The following is a 22,233-nucleotide window of genomic DNA, read 5'->3' on the forward strand; positions in this document are numbered from 1 at the left end:
ATCAACCATTTTGTCACGAGCTGTTTCAAAAGAAATATGAGGGATTGAGTGAGTAACAACATTATCACAGGTCTGGATATTCACTTAAAGTTATTTTAGCTTCTTTAATATGACAGGAGCTAACATAATGATTATCAAGCTAACATGGTCATTACTATACATGCTATACTGGATGAATAATCTACACCAAGACACCATGATTATCATCATCACCGTTTACCATGTTTACTAACCACTCCCGTGTACTAACCGCTCCCGTTTACTCAACTAGCGGGGACCCGCGCGAAGCGCGGGTCTCCCGCTAGTTTTCTAATACAAGAAACTCACACAGTGAAAAGACATATTATTATAAATTAAGAGCAGAAGGTTGACTCCCCAAAAGACCAAAATTTTAACATATGATGACCTGAGAAAGAACACTGTTAGTGTAAAGACCAGGGTAAACAAGACCAGGCGGCATAGGACACGCAACACGGACGTACGAGGCTGGCGAAGATACAGGGCTGACAGCCCCATTCACAATACACGGTTAGCGATTATAAATGGACAATTAACATACTTGCAGTGGGGTACTTTGCAGAACCCCAACGGTTTTAGAGTAAGATAATTTTGCTTTGACACCACATAACAAATTTAGAATTGTTTGTGAAGATTTCATGATTATGTGTTAATCCAATGGCGACGTCAAAAATAGCGATATCGCATCCACCATCATCTGAACAAGACCGCAATTTTACCGTGCGCCCTCCTTTTTTTGAGACGAGATAAGACTATTAAGAGCACATCGGCTGGGTGGGAATTTCTGGGAAAATCGATTTGCAGCGGATGAATTTGGGAAAACTTTGATCTTTGCCAATGACGACGATATCACTGCACAGAGGGGTGGGGATGCGGGTTGCGATCCCTCCAAACGTACAAAACGTCCTCGAAAAATCTGAACATGTATCCAAAAAAAGGTCCAAATTATGAATAAATTAACAAAGTGGACCACTTTTTCAAGTTAAACCGTTCAGTTAAAAGTCTTGGGACAAACGTCCGGTTTTTCAATGCCTTGTGATTAATATAGGATCTACAACTTAGTTTTTACGTATGCCTTCTAACAGTTTGCCGATCCAATCTAGGATGTTTCCACATCATAGGTTTGCCAGTTTGGCCTACATAGGGTGTTTTAATTGTTTTTGAACAGAAATAGCGCCCTCAGTTTTCACAAAGGGAAGACAAACATAATAGGTAAAACTATTAGATGATTTTAATAGGTGTTACTTATATATATGCCCAAGCAATCATTAATTTGAAATTAAGTTGCTGTTTTTATCATAAATAAGTAATAGAATGCTACATGCATCAAGCTGTGTGGAGATCGATCCCGCGAAGGGGGTATATTTTACAAACATGCTGAACTACTTGATTAAGATCAAATAATCATGCTAACTCATGCTGTATACCATGGTCACGTAGGCCTATGTCTTATAGGTCAATGTTCATACCTGGGTGTTAACAGACAGAAGAAACCGGTTTCCCTGGACCGGTTTCCGGCATTTTGCTTAACTCATTTCCGTTCAGTTTTGATCGAGTCATTGGGACATTCACAACGAGCACATAATGCACATGAAACTTGTTAAGAAATGTTCGTCGGCGCTATAACAGAGCAAACGAAAAGTCGGCGCTAACGGATCTTAGCAACCATAGATTTATGATTACTATAGTAAGTTTCGTGTTTCTTATTTCAGATTTAAATTTAATAGATTCACATTTAATTTCAATCAACACACTATACAAATGTTATATATCTCATTATGTTTCTTCTGCAGGTACTATCAGCAGCAGTTTTATTAGCGGAATATCCAGTCGTGACGTGTCATCAAAATGGCTGAGCAGCAACTACTTGAAGACAATAAACGCCAAATAGGGACCCAATTGGATTACCTGAAGTCATGCGACGATTACAGGAGCAAGGAGGCACTCGATGCCATCAGCTTTCTCCGGAACACTGTGTGGTCCCTGGGTCCTGGTAAAGCCAAAAATCACCTGTGCAGTGACCTTACTGATTTCATGGTTGAAAAAGGATTAACGTCCTTGATTGTCAAGATGGTAAGATCTTTGACAGGCTCTGCAGACGTGAGTGCATTCGACTCTCGGTGTGAGTTGAACAAAGCAATTTATAACATTGCTTGCGTATTGAAGAGCACCATTGCTATGCCCATTAGACTAGAACTTATAAAAAATGGAATACTACGAGCTTTACTTGACGATTTGGAGTCATGTGATCCAAATACTAAAGACCCCCGGCAACGCATCCGAATAATTGATGACTTATTCAGATTGCAAAATTTGGTTCTTACCCCGGGTTCCATTTCGTACTACCGAGAGGCAGGCTCTGTGGATACCCTGATGACATTTGTGCAAGCAAATGATGTGAATACCAAGATCTTCAGTATGCGAGTGTTAGCTTGCATCGTGAGCGAGGAGGAGAGTCAACGCTTGGTAGCGACTGGATGCATGGAGCCAATGATTGACATGCTGCGAAAGGCTGCCCAATCTCCGGACACAAAGTATCAGTATGTGTTTGTTGTCAAGGTACGTAAAAATTGGTATTCTATACGGGTGTGGCTTGAAAGTAGACAACAGTAAGAAAAGCGATAAACCATGATAACACTAGGTAAACAAAGGTGAAATACGTAGCCTGAATCCTTCTGGCCTCTAATGGCGGCGCCTTTTTTACCCACAATCCTTCACGTTGCTTTATTCGCAACAGCACAATCCGATAACCGTGCGTAGTTGTTATACGATATCGGGTGACGCGTAATTCAGTTGTAATCAATCGGCACGCTTTCATGTACCACGTATATATGAAAGAGATTGCTGCGTGGACCGTACATACGGCGTCCAAAACGTGGGTACATTGCTAGTCTCCGTTTCAAGTTTCGATACAGGAGAGTAATTTCGAATAGATTGGAAATCGCCACCTCTCTATTGTATCAGGCAACCAAATGTCAAGAGCTGTTGCCCGGCTGATAGCTAATCTCATGAATTTTCAGGGGGACAAGGACCAGGCTCGAGCTCTGTGACATTATGATCAAAATGATTTATTAAGATTAAAATATACATTAGAATTCGTTATTTTTTAATACGTTATAGATAAAACCATAACTTACGGGAGTATAATTTCGTTAATAGTGTTCATAATCCTTCATGTGATAATCGTAACAGGAACGAGCCTAATGTTGCATATGCAAATCTAGGGTCAAAGGGTCAACTCTGGTCATATATGATACTGTAAGGATTACATGAAACTTAAGAAAAACTTTTGCACTCCTTTTTAGTAAAAAATAAAACAAACTAGACTAAGTTATGGTTTTATCTAGGCTACAACATAATTATGAGGGACCATTCACAAACACTTGTTAGGGGCCCTGATGCAAAAAGGAGGGGGCTGAAAATTTTGACCCTTCTAAGGGGGGCTGAAAAAAATGACAAGAAATGTTCCTGAGAAAAGTGAGTTTGCATGCTTTTCTATGGGGTTGACCCATAATTGTCATGTCAAAAAAGGGGGGCCCTGAAATATTTGTGATCTGTAAAGGGGGAAGAATTTTTTTGCATCAGGCCCCCCAAACAAGTGTTTGTGAACGGTCCCTTAGAAACACAAGAATTTTAATATATTTTGTATATCGTAAAGAATACTTTTAATCACCACGAGTTAAAGGTCAAAGGTTTATATCATATTCCTCCCGCAGGTAGACAAGGAAGAGCGAGTGTTCAAGAGTACTTTAAAGACATTAACCGAAGGGATTGTCAATCTATCAAGCAACGATGTCAACAAGACCACGATTGTAGCCTATGGAGGTATACCAGTCTTAGCTTCCATATTCAAACCAGAGTACACAGATAACCAGAAATATGCGGCAGCTGAAGCTCTGTGGAAGTTGGCTTTCTTGGAAAGTAACCGTGAGATTATTTTGAATCACTTGAGTATAACTGATACTGCAGCATTACATAGTAAGTGGTGAAATAAATGTCAAGATTAATGAGAAACGAATATATAATAGAACCCCCACATATCCCAGACACTATTTCCAGGGTAGTCTTCTCCGCAAGTTTGAAATTCAACATTCGAACTCAAACATGAGAATATTACTGGAAAAAGTACCTCGGTGGACATGGTGGAGTAAATGGAAAAAGGTCTATAGGTTCCTCGCCATTTCAGATTTGGCATCCAAAACAGCATACTAAGTATAACTTATAGCTAAATTATTCTACATTGGGGTATATACATGTTTATTTTTTAAGTAATAAGACTTCATCTAAATCTTCCAGAGGAGAAAATGGACTTCAAATAGCCCCATAGTCTGCACATAGTTGAATCCTATGAAACAGTCTTGTCCACTATTACAGGCACAGATGACAATTATTCTGATAAAACCCATATGATATTCAGAGATTTTAAACAGTTTTCTTAACAAATAATAACGATTGTCTTACCTTAAATTTTTGACTTTTATTTATGACTTACTTTATACAACCTGTATATCTCTTTCATACCAGTGCTGAAGGAAATGCAATCATCAAAGACTCCTAAACTACGTGATGTAAGTACGGGGCTACTACATCAGCTTGGTTTGGTCGATATTCATAAAAAACCATCGGATGAAAAGTCTCTTGATCCCCCGCAGAAAGCATCCCCGGAACCTTCTGACAACCTGGAGAAAACACCTGAGGATCCCCCGCCATCCTACCAAGAAAGCACGGAGACTTCATCATCACATGTGATGATAAGTTACCAATGGGATCACCAGGAGAGGGCATTGAAGGTCAGAGACCAACTCAAAGCAAGCGGATACAATGTATGGATGGATGTGGATAAAATGGGTAAATGCAATGTATAAGCATTCTATTATAAACACATCCAATTTATCAAGGGGAAGCATCCCCATCAGATACCCCTTTGTAAGTTAACCTTTCGCTTTGGACAGTAATAGTGAAAACTTGTCCACGATAGCTTTAATTGGGTCGTCATGATCATGTGATAAATTGATATCAAATGAAAGATCCTATTTTTCTATTTTTTATTGAAAGTTCCAAATCGGTGTTTCCAAAGATATCATCACAAAACTGTTGAATTGGTCTCAAACGTGGTATACCACAGTCGAGACTAATTCGTCAATTTTTTGATGATTTCTTCGGAAATATATCGATTTGGTACGCCTAATTTTAATATAGTAATTAAAAAGATATGAGTTTTTTACCTGATAACAAAATCTGCATTTTCATGGGGTAAAGTGGTGGGGATGAGGCTGTCAATCAGGTTACCCACCTTTAACTTGTAATCTATTCGGATGTGATATGCGCATTCATATAGTGTTTTCTTCTTCATTATATGGTTTCAGAAGGTAACATTCTAGTGGCGATGGCAAATGCAGTAGAGAAGGCAGATGTAATTCTCCTGTGCGTTTCAAGAGCATATAAAGGAAGTGCCAACTGTCAAACAGGTACGGTAGCAAATTGATTTAATGGGCTATTCAGTTGAAATCCACGCACCCTGTATGGAATAGATGGACTTAGTCTCACACACAGGTAGTGTGTGGAAGGTTTATTCCCTGTATGGAGAATTGAGATCATCCCTCCCTATGGTTACTGCGCTTTTAGGATGGATTTCACCTGGAATAGCACGGTCTACTTACAAGCATAATACTCGGGCAGCTATTATAGGATCGCATCCCTTGCACCCCTGGATTATAACATTTTCCCATCCAAGAGTGCAACCTCTGATACCATAGTAGTGCATTTTGTTCAACAGTGGTTCATGGGGAACCAGTCAAGGATAGCAAGTTGGGCAATGTTTCCTTTCTCCAGATTGGCTGTTATATCATGGTTAATCAGGATTAGCTGTGATTCAGTAGAATGTTGAGCTCTAAATCCATGTTGCTTGCTTGTGAGTATCCCATGTCTGTCTGAATTCTTCATTATCTGAGAGTGGATGATGTAATTGATGATCTTACTTATTATGATGCTGGTCAGGGACACCGGTCTATAAATCTGTGGCTTTGCCTTATCTCCTTTTGTGAAAATATGTACTGTGCAATGTTCGCCTTTCTCCATTGGTGCGGGGTGATACCTTGGCCAATATAGATTCTTGGAATACATCTGTTATAGTTTGATCAGCTCGTAATCGGCGGGCCTTGTAAGATCGCGGATTAATATCAATATATTTTATTTTGCGAATTATCTTGTGACATCTCACCACACGCATCACAAGTTATTCATTAATGTCGTAAACGTTGTCTACTTTTCTTTAACACGCAAAATATAGACCATACAGGTCAACTATATCACTTTTAACGTCGGTCAACTTTTCGGGGTAGTGGTATTAGGCCTAACAATTCCCGCCGATTACGAGCTGATCAAAGTATAGTACAGGGGCCAGCGCAGGTGCAGATAACTTGCATGATGCAGTCATGTCTACAGTAGAATTCAATTCGACCTTTGCAGGACTTAAACCCCATTAAAAGCTATTAAACCAAGATAACACTCATTGAAAACAGCTCAACTGATTAAATCATATCTTCTCTGGTTAAATACACACATCATATGTTTCTGCTTTTACACGTACAATGGAGCAATGCGCTGGGATTATAGTTTCAGTTGGGTGAACGATTATAAAGCGAGCGCTAGGGAACAATTGTGTGTGGTCTTTGTTTACGAAATGAGACAATACGTGCTTATTGTTAACCAGCGTTCTTGAAAATGAGAAACATGGTGGTTTGCAGACTTAACACGGTTTGGAAATAATTTCTTCATATTTGTTGGTGTTATCTGTCGTTTACATACTCTCTAAATTCCTAAGATTTAAAAATAAGTCTAAGAGACTTGTTAGAATGACAAAACCTTTCAGAGACTTAAAATTCAAATCTTTATTAGAGTAAAATTTAAATCCATTAGATTTGAATTTTAAGTCTTTTCAAGGTTTTGTCCTTCTAATAAGTCCCTGGAATTTAGAGAGTATCCTTCCTAAAACACCAAAGTACGAATATTTCCAAACATCTAAATTAGCTAAAAATTTAGGACATGTTACAAAACTATATATTGTCTAGAATTTTAGAAGAGTACTTTTAATATTGGCCGGTTATTTTTCACACAGCGACGTTAACTAGGCAATGTACTATTACCTATAACATTAACTAAAACACCAAAGTACGAATATTTCCAAACATCTAAATTAGCTAAAAATTTAGGACATGTTACAAAACTATATTTTCTGGAACTTTAGAAGAGTACTTTTAATATTGGCCGGTTATGTTTCACACAGCGACGTTAACTAGGCATACCCCCATACTTTTAACGTAGGCTATTTGTAGAGGTCACGCGTCAATGGGAAAGAGCACTGTGTATTATGTATAATGTAGGCCCCCCTATAGGAAAACGGACAGTAACTGCAGTATGGAGCATCCCCCGGGGAGCATCCAGGCTGGTATCTGGTCCGGACCAGGTGTTTTACATGGATCTAAGTTACGAAACAGCTTGAGAACTCCAATAGTCACCTTTATGTTTGTCATATCAGGGCCCGCCGCACGGGCTCTCATTCAGGTCAAAAATTTCAGGGTTTTTTCTTCCTCGGTTTATAATTATATGTTTTGGGCCACTGTGGTCGGTGATGGGGCTTGTGGGTTTACGCTTGTACGTCTAACACACTATGCGCTTTTTTTTTATTAAGAACCAAATATTTTGCCTCATTTCTTTTCAGAAGCAAACTACTCCTACGGACTAAAGAAGCCAATGATACCGCTGCTCGTTGAAGCTGACTACAAAGCCGATGGGTGGCTGGGTGCTCTTATTGCCATGAAGTTATATACAAGGGCATACTCAGATGGTATATTAGAAAAGGATATGCCAGCTTTGATTCGAGAATTAGGGAACAGAGGGGGAAAAGTGTAATATGAGTACATGACGTCATAACGGTGCTGTTATGGCATAATATTTCATCATAGTAATGTTGAATGACCTCTGCCGTATACCAAGATCATAACTGAACCAATGTATAGTACTATAGGCAAAATAACTAATTCTCGATCATGAGAAGATACCTTCTGCGTCAGCGTACTTTTCATAGAATAACACGATCGCGCGACCTACATGATCGACCGAACCTTGACCTTGCCTAGCAATGACCGTGTGATTGGTCAATTCTCAAAAGCTGTGTTTGCGTCGTAAGCGCGCCGGTCGTTACGTAATACGATCGACGCAAATACCTGTGCGTATCCAAGTTAGCTCTCATGATCGAGAATTAGATATTTTGTCTATAGTAGTGTCACTTATAGAACTATCCCTCTTAACTCTGCAATGATCTTATGCAGACACAATTTGAAAAGGTAACTTTAATTACAACACTTGAATTTGGGTACAGTCTTCATTATTAATATTTAGTTATTCTAGATATGAAAGGTATTAATATTATGTTATATAACGTAGTCGCACATGCTGGTATGTTATTGTAAATGATAAGTTTAACAAGAAGTGTTTCTAGTGTATTGAAACTTTGATAAATTGCCGGTTATGTTTTAAGAGTGTTATATTCCATCACGTGACCCAATATTTTCCAGTACCTGAAAGTATACCCGATATCAGGGTTCAGTCCTTTGAATAAAAAATACCAAAATTATAATAAAGAAGTGTAACAAATGCCATTCATAACTGAGTATTGCAAATGAAGTGACTTTTTTTTTGCCTGCTTTGTTAAGGGATGGGGTATGAACGTTTGGACAGTATTTATTGTAGGACATTAGAGCACATCAGACATATCGAATTGCATTTTGAATACGAAGAATGTCCTTCTGATATCAAATAATTTTGAATTTGTGAAATTCGCAATGTAATACACATTTTATGGCAAATCATTGAAATTTGATATTTTTGATATTTAACAGTACTCGAAGTAAATTTTATAAATCTGATGATTTATACTTGAAGTGTATGTAGGTGGGATGAAAAGCCGACGATTAATTGAAAATTTTGACCTTTCGTATTGAAGATATGGATTTTTTCCACCAAAACACGCAAAAAAATAGGTCTTTTGGGGAAAAATCCATATCTTCAATATAAAAGGTCAAAATTTTCAATTGATCGTCGGCTTTTCCTCCCAGCTACATACACTTTAAGAATATATCATTAGATTTATCAAATTTACTTCGAGGACTGTTATGATATCAAAAAATGTGAAAAATATTAAAAAAATTTATAATTTGTAATAAAATCCAAAATGGCTGCCCTATGCCCAAAAATTCAAAATGGCGGTCAAAATGTCGAATATTAGTCTATTTCATTTGAACGGCATTCTCAGGCCGCTGGTGGTGATTTTGGTGTCCAGTTATATGTTTGGGGACATGACAAAGTCATTCAGCTAGTTTACAAAATCCAAAAATGTTGCCCTATGGTTCAAAATTCAAAATGGCGGCTAAGATAGTGAATTTTAGTAAAACTTACTTGAAAGAATTCTTAGGCTGACGGTAGCGATATTGGTGTCTAGGTATGTTTCTGACATATAGGCCCCTATAGTGTACATGACCAAGTCATTTAGATAGTTGATGAAATCTAGAATGGCTGCCCTATGCTAAAAAATCAAATGGTGGCCAAAATTGCAAATTTTATATTGATTTTATCTAATTATCATATAGACACCCCAGCTCTTTGCTACATGTTATATAGCAACAAAATATATTACGATACACAATATTTACAAAATATCATACAGTATTTACAATGTATTTACAATATATTACAAATAAGTATAATGGTATCATCAACTACAAGATAATTACAAATACCATGATTCAAAATACAGAAATACAATAATTATATTTATATACAAAAAATCAAGCAAGTAAATGAATAAAATAAAGACAGGCCTAAATTTCTTTAATTTTTGATTGAAATTGGCCCAAAGTCATATTTTCCATCTGAGCTCTTACTGTCGGTGGCAAAGAATTCCATGCATAGGCTGCCCTGACATGAAAAGTACGTTGACCTGAATTTGATTTAAATTTTGGTACAATCAATGTATTAGAAGTATGATTTCTAGTTATATGATTATGGTTATCATGAACAAAATCAAATTGAGAAGATAAGTATGATGGATATTCATTCTTTAAACATTTGAAAACAGTCATTAATAGAGTATTATGCCATCTTTGATCAAGTTTAACCCACTGCAATGTATTCATTAAATCATTAGTTGGTGTCCTTATATCTGCTGAGAGAATTATTCTAGCTAAATTATTATTACAAAGGCCAGCTTTCTAGCCTTAAAACCATCACCTGTGGCGTTCCACAGGGAACTAAGTTAGGGCCCAGTATATTTACTGTGATGGTTAATGACGCTGCCGAAACTACTTCCGATCGATGGAAATTTGTTGATGATCTCACCTTGGCAGAGATCACTAACACTCAAGCCAAAACAAAATCAAAGCACCAAAAGCTTCAACATCATCTAGATGCTTTAGATGATTGGTGCAAGGTCAACGATATGCTGCCGAAGCCAGCCAAATGTCATGTTTTGCATGTAAATTTTTAAAAAAATCCTGTCCAACTCCCACAACTTTCTCTAGGTGGTAAGGTCCTTCAGACTGTCGATCACATGAAGTTACTTGGTCTGGAAATTCAAAATAATCTGGGTTGGGACATCCAAGTTAAAAACATGATTTCTCGTGCAAGTAGACGTTTATTCATGCTCTATGCTCTTCGTAAACATGCTGCTCCAGTTGAGGACATGCTGGCCATTTTTCAGACCTATATCCAACCCATTTTGGAATATGCTTGTGCAGTTTGGCATCCAGCGCTTACTAAAAACCAAAGCCACCAGATCGAAAGGATTCAAAAACGCACTTGCAAAATCATCCTTGGCAATGACTATCAGGACTACGAGTCTGCTCTTCGTGAGCTTAACATCAGCCGTCTTGCCAACCGTAGGGAAGATCTGGTCGTGAAGTTTGGCCAGCAGGTCCTCAACTCTGAAAGACACCGTCACCTACTTCCTGAGCAGATATCTATGAAGTACAATCTCCGGCACGGCAGAATTTTTCCTGAACCCTTCTGCAAAACAAACAGGTTTCAGAATTCCACCATTCCGTTCATCATCAGTAAACTCAATTTGAAAAAGTAGTGTAATCCTATGCTTCTGCTGGTATTTTACTCCTCTGCCTGTATCTCTGTTTTTGTTTTGTTTTTAAGTAAATTGTTGAGTGTATATATCGTCGGGTGCATCACATACTGGTCTATCTTTAATTTTATACTTTTTTGAGAAAATTGGTATATTGTTCTTTTTTACAAAGCTCTTCAAATACAACAAATTACAGACCTCAATTTTTCCTAGATAATTAGTTATAAAATGTTTAATTTAAACTATCTATGATTTTTAAAAAATACGTATTTTCACATACTGATCTATCTCGAAAAAATCACGCATTTCGAGAAAATCGCAATTGAAAATCTTCGTATTAAGTTTACCATTCTATAATTTAATTAGACTACGGATTTTCATAAAAGTGGTCTTAAATTAAAGCATATACTTAGCAGATTTATTTAAGTGGAATCTTTAATTATATTTACGTATGTAATATTGCTTAAAACTACACTTAAGTTGTAGTTCTGTATGTGAAATCGTTAATTTCCCGATATCGTAGTGAAAGTGCATTACATACTGGTCTATCTCGAGATAGACCAGTATGTGATGCGTCTAAAGTCACATCATTGTTCGCGAAATCGAGATAGCCCCTAAGATAGACCAGTATGAAACGAATTTTAAATACAATATCGGGAAATTAACTATTTCACATACAGAACTACAACTTTAGTGTAGTTTTAAGGAATACTGCAAACATAAATATAATTCAAAATTCCACTAAAATAAATTTGTTAAGTATATGCTTTAATTTAAAACCACTTTCATTAAAATCCATAGTCTAATTAAATTATAGAAAGGTTAACTTAATACGAAGATTTTCAATTGCGATTTTCTCGAAATGCGTGTTTTCGAGATAGACCAGTATGTGATGCGTCCGACGATATAATGTATATTTTTGATGTGTAAATTGTATTTTGTAAAGCCGGCGCTATTCAGCCTATGCTGCCTGCCGGCTATTTGTATACCGTGAATAAATAAATAAATAAATAAATTATGAAGTACCTGAAGCCTATTATGGTACTCTACACTAAAATTTGACCAGACCATGCTTCCATAATCAAAGTGGGGAATAACAAGAGCATTGGATAACATTGCAGTGGTTTTGTATGGAAGGAAATATTTTATACATTTTATTATGCCAGTTCTTTTGGAAATGGTTTTACTAACATTATCGACATGAGCTGACCAAGACAGCTTGCTATCAAATTTCACACCTAGATATTTAAACTCATCTACTCTTTCAATATCATTGTTGATATATATTAAATGTACATTGTTGAACTTTTCAAGCATTTTGTTTGTACCGAAGATCATAAACTTAGTCTTTTCAACATTTAAAGTGAGTTTGTTTACGTTGAACCATTCAGCTACCCTACTTAGACATGACTCCATGGGACTTAAATTTTTGTTTTAAATCTAAAGTCGCCGTGTTACAATATAATCACTTATAAATAGAACATAGATGCCCAAAATATTCAAAATGGCGTCATTAAACCAATTGTTAATACTAACTAACACTATAAGGATCACATTTGATGTCCATTGATCTATTATGATTTTAAAAGGTAGTCCAAAGACGATTGAAAATGTTGTATATCCGTAAAATGTAAACTAGTTCTATCTCTAAACCTGGGAACTTGAAGACCTTGGCGGCCATAATATGTAACATCACATTATGGAAATCATTATAACGCAAAAAGTAAAGTGATAAACCCTAAAACTATAAAGCAGGGAGTTGTACCACCCCAAAGGTTTTTCATCCGCCACAAAAAAAACACGCGTAGTACGTCCAAACGACTTAAGCTAAGGCTAATGGAACTCGATTGTTAGTTTCCTATTGACCTCCCGCATCACCTTTTCAATTTGACAAAAACTTTCATTATTTTTATAAAAAAGTCAATTATCTGAAAATTGAGATGGAACTAATCAAAATTGATACTCTCAAAATGTCTGACATACCCTGCTGATCATAATCAGCAGTTTTTCTTAGTTGTAGGGGTAGAGGATGTGGTAAATAATGGAAATTTACGGATTACCTCATCATGTTTCTGGTGATTACAAAAATTGCAAATCTTTTCTCAATCTGTTGCAAAATGTCTGTAATGATGATCTAAGCATTAATACCTGTTTTGAAAATTAATGGTCTTTCATCAACAATATATACTTTGTTACTGGTGGGGTACCTAAATTTGGAGAAAGCTGTTCATAAAATCATTGATTTTGTTGACATAATGGATAATGAAAAGAGACCGAATAATGAATAATGAAATAGCGACCTCGTCCTTTTTTTTCAAACATCCAATCGGAAACTAATAATCGAGTTCCATTGGCCTAATCGTAGATCCATCCATTGCGCTCATTTTAGTGATAAAATGTTTGCCCAAGCATCTTACCGGGGTAGGACCGACCATCAAAGATGGCCATGGGGTGGGGAGGTGAGGCCCATCATGATTTTCATTTCACTCTTGTAAATTTATTCCAAGATATATTGACTTTTTACTTGTTAATTAGGTTGAAATAGTTATTTCCTTTTTATATTTTGATGAGAAAATTCTGTGAAAATCGCACTTAAATCGTAGATTTTTTTGGCCTAATCTAGTTGCCTATACTTTTGTAGATAGCCAAAATAGCGATATTATGACTGAGGAATGTGGACTTCTTTTGGAATCACTGGAGAGAGTAGACCTATAGCTATACTTTGGTACCAAATATAACGGCATATGACGTTTGTAATTGAAAATTAGGGGGGGGGGGGTTGCAACACCCCACCCCTTTGTAGTCCGTGTTACAAAACATGACTCAGTAGTTCTAGGGTTAAACTTGCACACGTTTCCCCTTTGACATTAATGTGCTAAAAGTGGCAACTATTGTTTATCATCTATCTCAATGGATACTCGCCTTTATCAGAAGGATATCAGGTCTTGGTCAATATTATTACCAAACAAGCGAATGTGATGGCTTTCTTACAGCTTCTAACAAATCCAGCTTTCGTAGTTACCTACTGACTCCGAGGAACAGTCGCTATATACCATCATGGTGATAGCGGCATAAGGAAGAAACGCCTAAAAGTTCACTCCCTATAGCAAAGGAGCCCCCCAGTTTAAAGATAGAAATCGCTTACCTTTTACGGGATATACAACAGTTGGCCACCTTTTTAAATAATAGATCAATGGACAGCAAATGTTATTATTATTTGGTTAATGGCGCCATTTTGAATAATTTGGGCATCTATGTACCAATTACAAGTGATTATATTGTGACACGGCGACCTTAGATTTAAAACAAAAATTAAGTCCCAAGAGCTGGGGTGTCTATATGATAATTATGTGAAATCAATATAAAATTTGCAATTTTGACCACCACTTGAATTTTTTAGCATAGGGCAGCCATTTAAGATTTCATCATCTAAATGACTTGGTCATGTACATACACTATAGGGGCCTATAATATCAGAAACATATACCTAGACACCAATATCGCTACCATCGACCTAAGAATATATTTCAAGTAATTTGGACTAAAATTAACTATTTTAGCCGCCATTTTGAATTCTGGACCATAGGGCAACTTTTTTGGATTTTGTAAACTAGCTGAATGACTTTATCATGTCCCCTAACATATAACTGGACACAAAAATCACCACCATTTTGAATTTTTGGGCATAGGGCAGCCATTTTGGATTTTTGTAAGCAATATAAATGACTGTTTCATGTCCGCAAACATATACCTACATCAAAATCAAGGCCATCGGACCGAGAGCGCCGTTCAAATAAGTTAGAATAATTTTCGGCATTTTGGCGGCCATTTTGAATTTTTGTTTGTATAAGGCAGCCATTTTAGATTTTGATAAACTATGTAAATAACTTTTTTTATGTCCACAGACATATTCATAGACACTCAAATCACCACCATCGGCCTGAAAAAGCCGTTCAAATAAGTTTGGCAAAAAATTCACAATTTTGGCCGCCATTTTGATTTTTGGAACATAAGACAGCCATTTTGGATTTCGTAAACTGTCTAAATGACTTTCTCATGTCCATAAACATATATTTAGACCACCATTGGCCTTAGAACACATTTTTAATAATTTTGACCCCAATTGTAGTGGCACACACCGGAAAAAGCACTTTGGGCACATTTTTAATTAAAGTGGACTACGGGAGCGTGTTCTACGCAAAATTTCAGTCTAGAAACCGTATCAAACATAAAGTGTTTCCCATCCGCGCGTGAATGAGAGCCCGACTACATATCATGTCAATCACGTTAAATCACGTCATTAACTGACAATGCGAAAATCCTTTGTAATTAGAGTTTTTCTCAAACTCTAGACACATCAGAGAATCTATCTGGATCAGGAAAAGAGGATTCATGAATAGGGACGAAGGGCCCACTACTTAAGTCACGTATACGATCCTCTCCTGACTGATACACTAGCTACAGTCAGGATTCGGTAAACAGGAAGTAGTGAGGATCTACCATCATTATTCTGAAGATGTCTATCGACCATGAAAGATGAGGAATTCTCGTTTTGTGTAAAAGAAATTTATTCAATCTGTTTATCTACAAACCTGGTGAATCTATTCAGTACATTTATGGGGTTTCTCTCCTGTATGGGTCACCTCATGCACTTTCCTTACACGATAATCTATGAAAGCTTTCTCACAACGGCTGCGTTTAATTCTCGCCTGTATGAATTCTTTCATGTTGATTTCGATGTGATGTTCGTCTAAATGTGCTTTTGCAATAGCGACATTGATGGGGTCTTTCTCCTGTGTGGACCATTTCATGTAGTTTCTTTTCATAAGGTTTTATGAAAGTCTTTTGCAGTAGCTACATTTGTGAGGTTTATTACCTGTATGAGTCATTTCATGGTATTTCCTGTCTGCAAGGACAATGAAAGATTTGTGACAATAGGTACATTTATGAGGTTTCTCTCCTGTATGAGTCATTTCATGCAGATTCTTAACTCCCATTTGGGTGAATGATTTTCCACAGTAAGTACATTTATATGGTTTCACTCCAGTGTGAATACGTTCATGTTCGTTCTTGTTTCCCACGCGTCGGAAGGTCTTTTTGCAGTAGCAACATTTATGAGGTTTCTCTCCTGTATGAATCTTTTCATGTTGTTTCATATCTCCCGATCGAGTAAATGATTTATTACAATAGCTACATTTATGAGGTTTCTCTCCCCTGTGGGTCATTTCATGATCATTCTTTTTTCAAGTTGGCCAAATGTTTTTTGGCAGTAGCTACATTTATGAGGTTTCTCTCCCGTATGGTTCAATTCATGCTGTTTCTTGTGTCTCAACTGGCTAAATGTTTTTTTGCAGTAGCTACATTGATGAGGTTTACCTCTGGTATGAATCTTTTCATGTCGATTCTTGTCTCCAAATCGGCTGAATGATTTATTGCAATAGCTACATTGATGAGGTTTCTCTCCTGTATGTATCATTTCATGATGTTTCTTGTTTCTCAATGTGATGAATGACTTGTTACAATAGCTACATTTATGTGGTTTCTCTCCTGTATGAATCATTTCATGATGTTTCTTGTTGCCCACTGTTCTGAATGATTTGTTGCAATAGCTACACTTATGAGGTTTCTCTCCTGTATGAGTCTTTTCATGTTGATTCTTGTCTCCCAATCGGCTGAATGATTTGTAAAAAAACTACACTTATAAGGTTTCTCTCCTGTATGCGTCTTTTCATGGTTATTCTTAGTACCCAATCGGCTATAAGATTTCTCTCCTGCATGGATCTTTTCATGTCGCTTCTTGTTTCCCATTGTGATGAATAATTTGTTACAAAAACTACACTTATGAGGCTCAGGTTTACCTCTGGTATGAATCTTTTCATGTCGCTTCTTGTCTCCCAATCGGCTGAATGATTTATTGCAATACCTACACTTGTGAGGTTTCTCTCCTGTATGAATCTTTTCATGTTCTTTCTTGCTTCCCAACGTGATGAATGATTTGTTACAATAGCTACATTTATGTGGTTTCTCTCCTGTATGAATCATTTCATGATGTTTCTTGCTGCCCACTGTGCTGAATGATTTGTTGCAATAGCTACATTTATGAGGTTTCTCTCCTGTATGAGTCTTTTCATGGTTATTCTTAGAACCCAATCGGCTGAATACTTTATTGCAGTAGCTACATTGATAAGATTTCTCGCCTGTGTGTGTCATTTCATGTTGTTTCTTGTTTCCCAATTGCCTGAATGATTTGTGACAAAAACTACACTTATGAGGTTTCTCTCCTGTGTGAATCATTTCGTGATGATTCTTGTCTCCAGATGTTCCATTTTGCTTCAATTTACTAAATCGACTTAATTCATGTTGACGCTTTGGTAATGCGAACTTACGTGCCTTGTCGCTGAGCGTGTTATCGTAAATCTTGTGCTTTTTTGAGTTCTGATGATGATGGTGATAGGGATAAATCCTTGATGTGTAGGGATATTCACATCTTCCCTTTGGTAATCGTCTTACTCGAAGCTCCACAGAGCCAGCCTTTGGTTTTAAGTTTGGATTTCTATACCAATAAGGCTTAATATTCAACTCATGGTTGCGGAGATGTGAAATATAACGAGGAATGTTTCCAATAAATCTTCTTCTGCAGTACTTGCACACAGGATCCATTAGTAGGTCCCATTGACGCTTAGGCCGACTCATGGTGTCTGAAAGCTTCTGAAAACAAATACAAATTCAGAATTCGGAAAATTAGATTTCGTATTACTATTACAATCATGTAGGGCTATTATGTGTACCTTAAACCTGCGGGTACCAAACAATAATCTGAGATGAGATGTTGATGCGTCTATGCTAGTCTCGGTCCCAGCCGGTTTGTGCTCCTTCGTCACTTTAGTGACGGAGGAACACAAACCGGCTGGGACCGATACAACGTCTATGCAGACTCTCAGAGGTTTGTCGGAATTTTGATTGTTAAAGAATGCTCGTGGAGTGCGCAAAAAATGATCGTTAGTATAAAGAATGTGCGCGCGACCATTTTGATTAGGCCTACTAAATAAACTATTGATTGTATACACACGTAGTCGCGCGAAACATTTGAATCACCAGCCCAGCAGCCCTTAATAATTTTATACCCACCCCCCCCTCTTGTGTGTGTGGGGGGTGTGAACAAATTATACCCCTCCTATTTTTTAAATTCCATGACACCTCCCCCCCCCCGCCCCAATATATTAGCCCTTAATAATTGTATACCCTCCCCGCCATTTGTATGTGGGGATGTGAACAAATTATACCCCCTCCTATTTTTAAAATTTCATGACCCCCCCGCCCCCAATATATTCATGACCCGAAGAAAATGGCAGCGACTTACAACTGAAAGAATCAAAGAAACGAACATACCTTGGCTTGAACTGCTGTTGTTTTCCGCCGGTTTTCCGCACTGAGCTGGTTTTTATGATGTCTCTCTCTGATGATGTCTGCTGATGGGCGGGAACTGCTGTTGTTTTCCGCACACTGATCTGGTTTTTATGATGTCTTCTCTGATGACGTCTGCGGGCGGGAACTGCTGTTGTTTTCCGCACACTGATCTGGTTTTTATGATGTCTTCTCTGATATCGTCTGACGTCTGCGGGCGGGAACTGCTGTTGTTTTCCGCACACTAGGCCTATAGCTACTTATGATGTCGTCTCTGATAGGCCTATCGTCTGACGTCTGCGGGCGGGGCGGGACTTAAAAGATCTAAAAATTCATGGTATTATCTGCTAAATGAATTTAGTGAGAAAATTATAGCCCGGATTATAGCGGCTCAGTGAACAAAATCTCTCGAGAATCGAAATCAAAACAGGCCGGGTCGGCCATTATGAGCTCATATGGAGAAAGAAACATCATTATGTATGCATAGCAGAATGATCAGATCAATTTTCCCCGGCACATAGGCCTATTATATTCGTGTCACTGAGACACAAATATACAACCAAACCATAGATTGTTTGTCTGGGTGCTCATTACTTGGGGCTGAAAATCATCTGCATTGTTCCTCTTCTTCTAGCTTCTTCGGCTTCTTCCAAATGAATACAATCCTCACGGCGGCCGGGGCGGATTTGTTACTGTCTTTGACACAAATAATAATATATCTGCACATTTAGTTTGTATTGCAGAAACTGTTTTAACTTTATGTTTTGGTAGTACCATCGAGATAACAGATAACTATTTTTCCCGGCTATTTTGATCTCGATGGTAGTACGGTAATTTCGACCATTGTGCTCTTCTATTTACATTGAATAAGTATAGTATAGTATAGGCATATCGACATATTGACCGGGCATATTTGTTCACTAGGCCGCTAGCGATATTTTTACCGATATTAAAACATTTGCACATAGGAACCGCATAGTCGGAGGCAAGGTTCATTATTGATCGGAGATTACGCCTATACAAAACGTTCGACATCAAAATAATGGATTTTCCGTCACAAACATTCGCTAGAAGATGAAAATGAATTGAAATAGATTGAATAACATATCCTTGTTGAACGAATATTCTACGTCGATTTTTTTTTTTTTTTTTTTTTTTTTTTTTAGTTAATGGCCCTTTATTTTAGTTAATGGTACTTTATTATTGTTATTCCTAATCTGCAATACACCTATTCCACGCTGATCAATATTGCGGAAAGTATGATTTTAGCTCTCAGATCCAGGAGGGGGCTGCCCGTGGGATAGGTTCTTAGTGGAAACATGTGTACGGGATGTGCATTTATGCTTGTGGATCAAAACCGATAAATCGGCAGTACTAAATCGTGTCGCACACATTGAATTATAATTTTTACGAATGCTTTAACTTCCATTGAATGTTTTTTAATCTTGTATTAATTCTATTAATTCCTTTTATAAACCACGGCAGGTTATTTAATGGATTTATGGTCAAAACACCCCGGCAAAACACTGCCTGTGTCGATATGTCGCAGATGAAATACTTTTGATATTTTGATGTTGCTCATTCTTAACCAGACGTGCATTCAGTTGGAACATGGCTCGCTCTTGAAGTAGGCCTAACAATCTATACTCATACAAATCACGGGACAAATCAGCGAAATTTTCAATGCCACGGCCTACTTTGAGTTTTTAAAAATACCATCGAAATATGTCGCAAGGTTTCGTGAAACCTACGTTACCCCGACATGTTAACGCATACCTTAGTCAGTTAGTGGTTGCAAACACTGAAATTTAAAGGTCATATATTGCTCGGACAACATCATTTCATTGGCAAGCTAATATTATGAAGACAATGAAAATGACTCTTTTTTTGAGAAAATAAGACGTATTTAAAACCAACTTAAGCGATGAGTTCACCTCGAACGAGTCAGATTTGACCTAGAAAAAAAGTTCACGTGATTAAATCATGACTGTGCCTGCTTTGCGAGAAGGGACTATAAACATTCTCAATGCACAGAACGTATACTGTTGTTGTTCACACAAAAAACCGGAATTAAGTATTACAAATTTAATGGTTTATAAACATAATGGATAAAATCAGCCGCTTCTTCTTATATATTAGTACATTGTGATATTACAATTCATATGTATGGTTCAATGCAGGGGTACGGTACCGCGCACAGTGTCGACGCCCTATACGATAAATATAAATTTAATACTCCGTTGGTGAGCGACGGGCGAGTGGTATTGAGCGACGGGCGAGTGGTATTTCACCGAACGCAAGAAAAGGAGTCAACTACAAACTCAAAATGGAGCAATGTATTCAATTCGATTGGAATCGATATTCTATTATTGACATAGATAAAGAGAGTGATAGTGTGTCAATAATGTACATTTTATAGCACCTGGATTTTACATGCATTCCTTTATATAATTATTTTCTCAAAGAGTTGAATGTATCAAAATTTTTACCCGGGATTTCAAATTTTTTACCGCAAAATTGCAGTTAAACATATCCACAGCAAAATACCGGTCCTAATTAGTGTATTTAATTTCCAGTTAGTGTATTTAAAATAAAACCTGTGATTTACCTGACAACAAATAAAATTTTCTTGCAATAGAAATATCATATGGGATACTGATATGGTAGGCCGCAACCGCCACAACGTGGAGCTGCTACGCGTAACTGACTTTTTGCTCCGTGGAGCCAAATTGACCAATCATGTTAGAGTTTTTCACTACTCGGAGGTAAAACTGACCAATCAAGTACGACTTACTCACTCTACGTGAAGCGAATTTATTCATTAAGAATATGCCAGACGAGCTTCACGTAGTTGCAAGATATCCTCGGTCACGAAAGTTATGATTCAAAAAGTACCCAGCAAACACAAAAACGTTTTAAAAACATTTTAAATAAGTTATATTCGGGTTATATAAAGGTCATGATAACGTTTTAAAACGGTTTGTATGAAAACACACTACAACAATATTTTTAAATGTTTTCAAAAATGTTATTGTAAACTATTTTTGCAAACATTTTTGCCAAATATTGTGTCAATACTTAAATAACATTATGTTAAAATATTTGAACCCAGCAAAGACAGAAATGTTCTAAAATGTTTTTATCAAAACGTTTTAAATAACATTTAAATGTCGGGTTATATAAAGGTCATGAAAACGTTTTTAAAACGTTATTGAAAATATTTTGGGCAAACATTTTTTGTAAAATATTTTTCAACCCCAAAATAACATTCTGTTTAGAATGTTTTGTATCAAGTTTTCAAGAATGTTTTTGGAATGTTATTAAAACGTTTTTATACCCTTTATATAACCCGACATTTAAACGTTTTCTGTAAAACATTTTTTTGTTTGCTCAGCAGAAGATTACCAAAAAATGTTTTTTAAGGTTATGAAAACGTTTTATACTCTTAATATACCCTTTATATAACCCGACATTTAAACGTTTTCTGACAACCTTTTGTAACCTTTTACGAATGATGTCGAAAACGTTTTGTGTTTGCTGGGTAGTTTATGAAAAGTACGAACCGACTTATTATTAAGATGGACATGCACTCATAAGAAACTCATACAGTATTATACATAACTATATAGCTAGGCAGAGTGGTGGTAAACCATGCACACAATTCTGCGATCTGCAGTGTATAG

At 37.0% G+C, this 22,233-nt stretch overlaps 1 protein-coding gene across 2 annotated transcripts in view; it reads left to right on the top strand.

Annotated features, from left to right (window-relative positions):
• The window catches only part of LOC140156828 (uncharacterized), a 31,620-nt gene extending 22,935 nt beyond the window's left edge, over window positions 1-8,685 (top strand). Inside the window, exons 1-6 of one of the 2 annotated variants that reach the window (XM_072179823.1) lie at window positions 1,561-1,705; window positions 1,812-2,577; window positions 3,735-3,996; window positions 4,543-4,866; window positions 5,385-5,486; window positions 7,739-8,685. In XM_072179823.1, coding sequence (XP_072035924.1) covers window positions 1,867-2,577; window positions 3,735-3,996; window positions 4,543-4,866; window positions 5,385-5,486; window positions 7,739-7,929 — 1,590 coding nt within the window. In that variant the 5' untranslated portion in view covers window positions 1,561-1,705; window positions 1,812-1,866 and the 3' untranslated portion in view covers window positions 7,930-8,685. Of the gene's footprint in view, window positions 1-1,560; window positions 1,706-1,811; window positions 2,578-3,734; window positions 3,997-4,542; window positions 4,867-5,384; window positions 5,487-7,738 lie in introns of those variants that run through there. The other variant, XM_072179824.1, reaches the window with a different exon arrangement.
• Window positions 8,686-22,233: the final 13,548 nt, after the last annotated feature.

The sequence above is a fragment of the Amphiura filiformis genome, chromosome 7 (assembly GCF_039555335.1).
Source record: "Amphiura filiformis chromosome 7, Afil_fr2py, whole genome shotgun sequence".
In the NCBI taxonomy this organism is placed as follows: domain Eukaryota; kingdom Metazoa; phylum Echinodermata; class Ophiuroidea; order Amphilepidida; family Amphiuridae; genus Amphiura; species Amphiura filiformis.